The 8,343-nt window shown below is 36.1% G+C and overlaps 1 protein-coding gene across 1 annotated transcript; it reads right to left on the reverse strand.

Moving 5' to 3' along the window:
• Positions 1-668: 668 nt before the first annotated feature.
• LOC131036568 (auxin response factor 7-like) lies at positions 669-7,140 on the reverse strand. The gene is made up of 14 exons (XM_059220959.1): positions 7,051-7,140; positions 6,755-6,867; positions 6,002-6,118; positions 5,821-5,877; positions 5,559-5,723; positions 5,361-5,439; positions 4,232-4,322; positions 3,971-4,135; positions 3,186-3,312; positions 2,884-2,925; positions 2,537-2,699; positions 1,491-2,431; positions 1,191-1,381; positions 669-1,067 (listed from the first exon to the last, which is right to left on the reverse strand). Exons 1-14 carry the CDS (start codon positions 7,094-7,096, stop codon positions 905-907), a joined length of 2,460 nt encoding a protein of 819 aa, XP_059076942.1. The 5' UTR covers positions 7,097-7,140; the 3' UTR covers positions 669-904.
• Positions 7,141-8,343: the final 1,203 nt, after the last annotated feature.

Here is an 8,343-nt window from a genome sequence, read left to right on the forward strand (position 1 = left end):
TTCTCCAACCATAGCCATCTATTGACCACATCTTTTACCCTGACACAATATTCTTTCACACTTCCAACTTCTTCCATCTTCAAATTCTATAATTCTCTCTTCAATGTCTATAGCTTTACAGCTTTGACTTGAGGATACCTTGGTAAACTTCTCTTAGATTCTTCAAGATAGACCTTCAATTGTCTTTGCATTTGCAATTCTTTAAAATAAGCTCTTATCAATAGCTATTTGAATCTTAAACAATGCTTAACATTCTTCTTCTAGACTGTTTTATCATTGGTTGTGAGGGTATTCTAATCAATTGACTCTACATAACCTGATTCAACAATCTCGCACACATCTTTTTCTTTAAAAAAAAATGTTATCTTTTTAATACACCAATAGTCATACTCATTTTCTAAGGAATTAAGAAATCAACATAATAAAATTTTGGCCAAATTCCAATTCTCAATATAAGCATTCAACGGAAAACTCAATGACGGAAGTCTCAATATAATTGTATTGAATCTTTGACTAAAAGACAGAGAAGCTGAACATAAACAGAGTTTGCAGCATCCTTCCATCTCAGCAAACAGATCGAAGACTAAGAGAAAACAGCAGTTTACTATCAAAAACAAATCGTAGCTACTGGAGCATGTACAGCATGCTTTATTTGTTGGAATTAAAAAACAAAATTTCTAAGAAAGTTTACTACTCTCGCAAACTAAATATAGGCTAATCAAAACTATGCTTGGTCTTTGCCTTATTTGGCCAGCACTAGTACTGGCAGTTAAAGAATGCTCTGAACTATTTGAAAACTATGGAACTAAGATTAGAACTGTAAACGGCTCTAAAAATAGATTCGTTTGGCAGCAGCATGAAAGTCACATGTGATGAGACTCGACGTGAGCATCAGTTGTCAACATTAACTTTGTCGAGCATCAGTGGCGGCAAGAGTAGAAATTTCGCTTGTGATTGGTTGTTCTTCACTCTCTCTCCTGAACTCCAAATTAGGGGCACCGGGGGTCATTTTCTCAACCTCCTCTCGTTTATATATATAAATCTTACGTACAATGCTGCAAAACTCCCTGATTTAAAAAAAACAAAAAAAGTTAATAGAAAATAATTACAACATGGCCAGGTTATAACAGAATCACCCATTGAGAAGCAAGCTAATTTTTTGGGGTTGAATATTGGACATTGATACTTACTGCCACGGATCATCTCCTACAAGCATCATATCTCCCTCATCATCCGTGTAGACAAGTTGCCAGCCTTTGCTTGGATCCTCCAGTTGTCCTTCAAAATTGAACATCACCTCAAGCTCATGGAAGAGCTCTTTGTATCCTACAAATTTTGTAAGATCCAGAGCTCGCCCAAGAGCACTACCCTGTTTATGTACCTTCATTGTGATTAAAAATATGGTTCTGAACTGTCAGAATCTTTCCAACAATATATAAAATTTACAAAATTCTAATTTTTGTCCTACAGAAACTTAAAATGATTACTACCTTAGTACAGCTTCTTCTGTGAGCTCTGCACTGTATTTCTTGTAATGGTATCCAAGATGATGTTTGTTGCTCACAGCTCATAGCAGATGTAGGACACTTGATCAGCCTTCTTGGCTCCAATTGTTGGTCAACCTCGGAGAATTGTAAAAGAAATTCTTTTGGGGCATGAGCAGAAACTTGTAGGTCTTCCTCGTTGACAGAATCTCTATTTTTTGATGGATTTGTCTCACTGCTTGGGAAAAAGTCAATCAAATGACGACTAGATAATTTGCGATTATTGTTTGCAGGGCCTGAAACGACATCAACTCTCTTATCCTTAGAAGCTTCCCGTGAAGGAAAACCAGGCTGATGCTCTGTTGTTCCATGTTTATTAGCTTGCATGTTTCTCATTAAATTTATGTCCGCACCACCATGTGCCCCTGAAACTTCTGAATGGCATGGCATCATATGCATTTTCCGTTTTCCGGATGCTTCCATTCCCAAGTTTGACAAATGTGGGTACGCATTGAAGCCATTCCACTTCACATATCCACCGGTTTTGGGAGATGGCGCCATTGATGTTAGATATTGTTTCTGATTAGACTCATTCATTTCCTGAAATGGTTTTCTGGAAAACTTTATTTGTTGTGGATCTTCCGCAATACGATTAGTATATGATCCACAAAGTTCTTGCATTTCACCAATGCCCTGAGAACTGGGAAACGAGTCTCCATATGCTGAGTCATGCCTTTGCAGTGGGATCCAATTTACAGAAACCAATCTTCCTTGAGAGAATACACATTTTGTTTCGACATAATCTAGTTTTGGATACCACACAACTGTCCTCGGAACACTGTCAACCTTATTTTCATCCAAAGATCCTCCCGAGGTCATGACTTCTTGACCTTGCAAGACCATTGTATTAAATCTTTGCAACTGTGTAGAATCAATTAATGCCTTATCTGAGACGAAAATCAGTCAAAAGAAGAACTTTTGTGAAAAAAAAACAACAATGCCACTTTAATAATAACTCTTTGGTTATGTGTGATTAGAAACATATTACTTACCGAGAACTGACAAATCTTGTTTTGGAGGCAGTACATTCGGCCGGGATCTCTTGTTTTTGGCTTTCGGCAGAGGATTAATTTCTGACGGGGTCAAGACAGGTTCTATTTTCCATGGTGAGACCCTCTCTGGTTGTGGAATAGCTGATATTGCATCCCATTGTACCTGAAGTTCACAAAACTCGAAGAGTGACTATAAGCAAGAAGATGCACAGTTCTGTATTGATTATATGATGATGATAATTAAAACTGAAGAAAGACTTTCTTCTGTTCCATAAATACCTTGAGGTATCTCCACTTCGAACCCGGCCACCTCAGGGGATCAGAATCACCTATTTCAATGATAGTACCAGTAAATCTGTCCAACGGAAACACATATCAGGCGTACCACACTGTAACAAATACATCATCTTTCAAAGGAAATTCCTGTTACTATGCAATTGCATTTATCTTCTATCTATAGCCATCCAACGGCTGCTAGTTACTGATCTCCAATACAGTACAATGAACATCATATATCTATTTTATAAACTTAAAGCGCTAGGCATATTTCAAAATTCACTATATCCTAATCCAACATAGAACGATTATTGAATGCTTTGCTATCTATTAAATCATAATCCATCCATTTTAAAGTAAAAAGTGATCAATAGGAAGACCGTTGCTCCAGAGCTGCTTCTCCCTCAATTCTCATCCTGAATCTCATGCCAACTAAGAAATTACTGTTCATGGCCTCCATGTATTGGTCATAAGGAATAATGAATTCTGACGGGCTATTTCTGCATAATATGTACAGATCCATACATCAGAAAGGATGAAACAAAAATTTAGAACAGGCAAATGATATAAGCAGATTCAAGTAACATAATGTTTCTTTATCAATGTAATCTAGAAAATATAGGAAGCTCCTCGGTAAACTAGGAGTGCAGATGTCTGTAACACTTAAGCATGGCATATAAGAAAAATACTCATAAAATGGATATCAGAAATAAATTGCTGCCCATTTCTCTATTCTGTGATAGTGCAACGTAATACTACTTTGGGAACCCCATAAACTCATAAAAATTTGTTTAAACAACCATGCAACTATCTCATAACCTAAAGGACAGGCTTGCGGGTGCCTAGTACTTACTGCAACCATGTGTATTTAATATGGATATCTTTGTAAAGTACTAAAATGCATCCCATCCCAAATCATAAAACTATCAGGGCTTTGTAAGTTCGTACAATTTGACAGGTTACCTGGATGCTTCTGGATTAGATTGGTGTATATTTGAAAATATAGATATATGCAATCTAATCCAAAAGCATCAATTACAGCATAATTTCATGGATTATGAAAATCTACTAACATTAGAAGTTACTCAGCGTCCTTTTGATTTTTTCAGAAAAATATTGAGTGGTAAGAGCCTAGCAGTAAATATCATCAGTTTTCACCTTGGCTTGTAGTAGACACTAAACTTAGTCCTCCTTGAAATGGCATGTGACGCAGCTGCAAGGACAGCAATCTTCATTCTGCCACTGGATATAACTGAGGATGGAATGTTACTTTGCTGACACATGGCACGCCTGACCCCTACACGTAATTCGCCATTTTCATCCCTGAAGCCAAAAACATCTTATATAAATGACACGAATACACAAAATATAACATTTTACGAAAGCTTGATACAGATGACAATGGCGAAGCCTAGAAACCTGAGAAAGATGAACGCATCTCCTGCTACAAGCCTTTTGGAGTTAACAAAGACTTTCCACCCAACTGTCAGCAAATGTATCCTTTTCTCATCTATGTTTTGCAATCAAACAAAATGAAAATGTGTTAGTAATTAAAAACAAATTTCTTTTATAAAAAATTCCTTAGCAACGATTAATCATAAAAGCTTCTTTCACATATTCTCAATTCACTAAATTAAAACACTCAAAAACTCAATGATATTAATGACAAATGATTTACAGTTTAAAGCAGGACTCCAGTATTTCACTATATAAACTAGAAACAATGTCTGAACCAGCTGATTTCAGTAGACAAATAAATTTGTTTCTGTTGATGTCATTGCATATAAATGTCATCCAATTGCAAGATTAAAAGATAAGTAGACTGTTAATGATTAGAAAGTGTTGGGAAAAACGCACACAGAAATAAGCCTAAAATTGGAAATTAGTCCACATAACATTATATATAGATAATAAACAAAACAACTACAAATAATATTTTTAGTAAATATTCTTAATTTAAAAGTCAAAACCTAAAATCTTCTAAGCTGTACAATTATATTATTTTCCAAGTCAAAACCTAAATAATCTTGTAAGCCGTAAAACCCCCCAGCTTCTCTGTTTATCTGGCTATGGCGGAAGCATAGCAGGTTTATCCAGCAGCCGACAACGTAGAGAATGCCACATTCTTCTCAGCTTCCTAAATGTAATGATGTCATTGCTACAAGTGTCCCGCCATTTTTGAAGAAATAGCATTTGGAAATTTATTTATTCTTTCATGGAATGTGATCACAAAAACAAAACCAGAGAATTGCCTTTTTAAAAGGGCAGTTCACAGAGGGTTCGAATCTAGGCTGAAAACCATGCTGCCTTCAGCCGAGGACAGGAACATGATAGACCAAGAATAAAACACACCCGAATCCAGATCATGGGGTTTATTTAAGAAAACCAACATATCCTAGAATATGATTGCCTAAGAACAGATGCATCCATCTTTTCATAATATGGGTTATATTGAATAAGACTTTGGACGGAAAAATTTAACATTTCGTCTTAAATTTGAAATCTAATTTAATTAAAGCTACGAGAGAGAATATGGCAAGCAACCCACCACGATAGATATGCCGAAAACGCCAGTCATTTCCATGTAGATCTTTGGCAACTAATTCTTGAGGTTGTTGATTCTTGTCCTATAAAAAAGGCATTACATAAATGAATATAGTATGATCAATACTATCTTCAAAAAGCGCCCAAGGTAATATAAAATTTAATATCAATGCTTATACTATTGTGTACTTGGAAAACTAACCAGAGGTGCGAGGCATTTATCAGCCTGTCTCCTGGGAACAGATAAAATTCCACGTGGACTTGTCTCAGAAACTGTGAGAGTCTTACAAAAGGAATGCAAAGAAGGCCTTGGAGGGGGTGGAGGGGGTGGACGCGGAGGATCCATATCGGTGGAGCAGTCATCCTGCTGTGAATGGAACAATATGAGCATTCATCCTGCTTTGAATGGAACAATATAAGGTCATATGGACCTATAATAGCATAAGAAGGATTGTAGAGCATACCTCTGTCTCCGGAACCAAGGTAATATGAGCAAACAGTTCATCGGTGTCTTGTTCAACCTGTAAGGAATGTCATAAGGTAAATAGAATGACAAAGAATGGGAAACTAAGCTCCATAGTCCTGAACCATGCAAAATGAGGTCAATCAACCGGCATAAGCACGAAAGAATTGATATTAATTTACCTGCAGCAACACATTCGTCACCCGGCAAAGAATTTTGGAGGGCAGGTCATACAAAGGCACCTGTTGTTCAGCTTCCTGGTTATTGATGTCTAGGTATTTGGTTATTGATGCTTCAATCTGTAATACAACACCGAATTTGTACAAACATTCATTTCAATCGAAGTCTAGGTAAAGAGGCATTGACTACGAAAAAAATAATCAAATTGGTATAGTACTTAAAGGGTGGATATAGATCTCCACAGAGTCTATTACTAATTTAGGGGAAGGCCGAGCACAGAATGACGATGATTTGGTGGTCTTTCCAATTTAATAGTCAGTTTATGAAAGTACAAACAGAATCTGAACTGTCTCAGGTGATTTGACATAAAGTAAATGTGTGAGGAACAAACAAAACACATTCTTCACGGGCATTATGTTGTATCGTGTGACTGATCTCGTGATGGAAACGCTTCTTAATGTACCGAGAGCTATTAGAACATATTCGCCGATAAAAACTTTGCCGCTACAGAAAGCCGTAATAGCATGTCAATTCAACAGGAGCTAAAACGTACTAGGAAGTAGGAACAATATAAACATCGCATGCAAAGCCATTAAACAGAGCCACACATGAAGCTATGAAGATTTCTGGGTCATAAGTATATACCCCAATAGCTGCAAGAAGTTTTTCATGCTTACATTCACATTGAAGTCAGAAGTCATATATATGCCACTCCTTAAGAACAGCCAAGTAATCATAAAATAAAATATACATACCTGCTCTATATGACCCTGCGGGAAGTAAAACACCCGCTCTCCAATCCTTGGCATGGTAACACAGGGGCCAGCACAGGCATGCCAGAGCTCTTTATAGAGAGGATCAGTGATATCTTTAACAAAATTAAAGGAACGAACAATACAAACATTATCCGGAGATTAAAGGATGGTTCTAAATGCATTGTGCAGAAACTTCATTATGGCCCCAGCTGAATCTAACATTCTAAATGTGGTTATAACAAGAATAAAGATCCTAACACAACAAAAAAACACACACAATGGAGAACACCACTCACCTGTACAACAAGATGAATCAGATGGAGTCCTAGGACCAGCAGCCATGCCTCCCAAAACAAGCTCAGAACAATAGTTACTGTCTATTATTGTTGGTGTTATTGGTGTTATTAGCGAGAACATGAGTTTTTCATTTAGGAAAACGGCTTAGTAGTTGTGCTCTCTAATTCGGTGCTTCTCCAAATCTTACTTGGAAATTTCAAATCTCTCGATACCGAATCAAATGCTTTGTCATCATTTAGATCTAATAAATATATTTCATTCAAAAATGAAGATGAGTAAATAAAATTGAATGTGCACACTCCACCAACTATTTTTTAATTTTTTTTCACGCGTTAATGCATGTCTGCTGATTAGCAGCCCCATTGTTTTGACCCCCAATTTTTTATTTTTAATGAAAGGTTGTCCACAAATTCATTTTGACCTAAATCTAAATAAAACCAATTAATGCATGTTTGCTGCTTAGCAACCCCTTTTTGACTCCCAACTTTTTAATTTTTAATGAAAGGTGGTCCACAAATTCATCTTAACCTAAATTTAAACTAAACAAATTAATGCACGTCTGTTGCTTGGCAGCCTCCTTGTTTTGACCCCGAATTCTCAAAGACACGTTCAAACAAATAAACAATAAACAATAACTAATTGTTTATTTTTTTCTGATTTCTTGATTATTTCTTGTTTCCTTTTTTCCTACCTTTGCCTCAAAATAGGGATTATTAGGTCAAAGATGTGTGCTTCTCCATACAAGTTGATTGCACAAGCTTCTTGCATCCCCTCTCCCAATGTTAATAGTTTAATCTTCTAATTCTTCACCATTTGAATTTATCAAGAGAAATTTTTTCTATGTTGTTTGAAGATTAAAAAAGGTTATTTTTTTTTCTTAAATTCTATAAGCTTTAAAGTACATCATTAAAAAATTATAAGAACTTGTGTTTATCTTTTGATTTTTTTCCATTCTAAGATTAGTGCAAGATGATGGAAGCATCTAGGGATGAATAAAATGTAGAGAAGTGAAAGTATTTAAGTTTTTTTGAAAAAATGACAATTGTGGTTGGTATGGTGGTAGTGTATGATAAAACGTTTGACCATTGAGTAAGGTCTTATACTCAATGCATGACAACATGGATTGTGTGGTGACACACAACATCTATTTGATAAATGGTACATACTTTGGAGCAAGGGGTTTAAGCATGACTTGAGTCACACTATTTTACCATTAGATAACCCATGTGATAATTACATGCAAATGATATGTAGCAATTAGACAACAAGAGTGTATTATTAGATGGCATATG

Source organism: Cryptomeria japonica, chromosome 5, assembly GCF_030272615.1.
Source record: "Cryptomeria japonica chromosome 5, Sugi_1.0, whole genome shotgun sequence".
In the NCBI taxonomy this organism is placed as follows: Eukaryota; Viridiplantae; Streptophyta; class Pinopsida; order Cupressales; family Cupressaceae; genus Cryptomeria; species Cryptomeria japonica.

Excerpts from the sequence above, each read along its gene's own strand:
- LOC131036568 (XM_059220959.1), bottom strand. The coding sequence starts at position 7,096 with ATGGCTGCTGGTCCTAGGACTCCATCTGATTCATCTTGTTGTACAG. Across the intron at positions 4,323-5,360 it reads TTTTCGGCATATCTATCGTG|ATGAGAAAAGGATACATTTG; the intron begins GTGGGTTGCTTG and ends TGCAAAACATAG. Across the intron at positions 4,136-4,231 it reads GATGCGTTCATCTTTCTCAG|GGATGAAAATGGCGAATTAC; the intron begins GTTTCTAGGCTT and ends TTTTGGCTTCAG.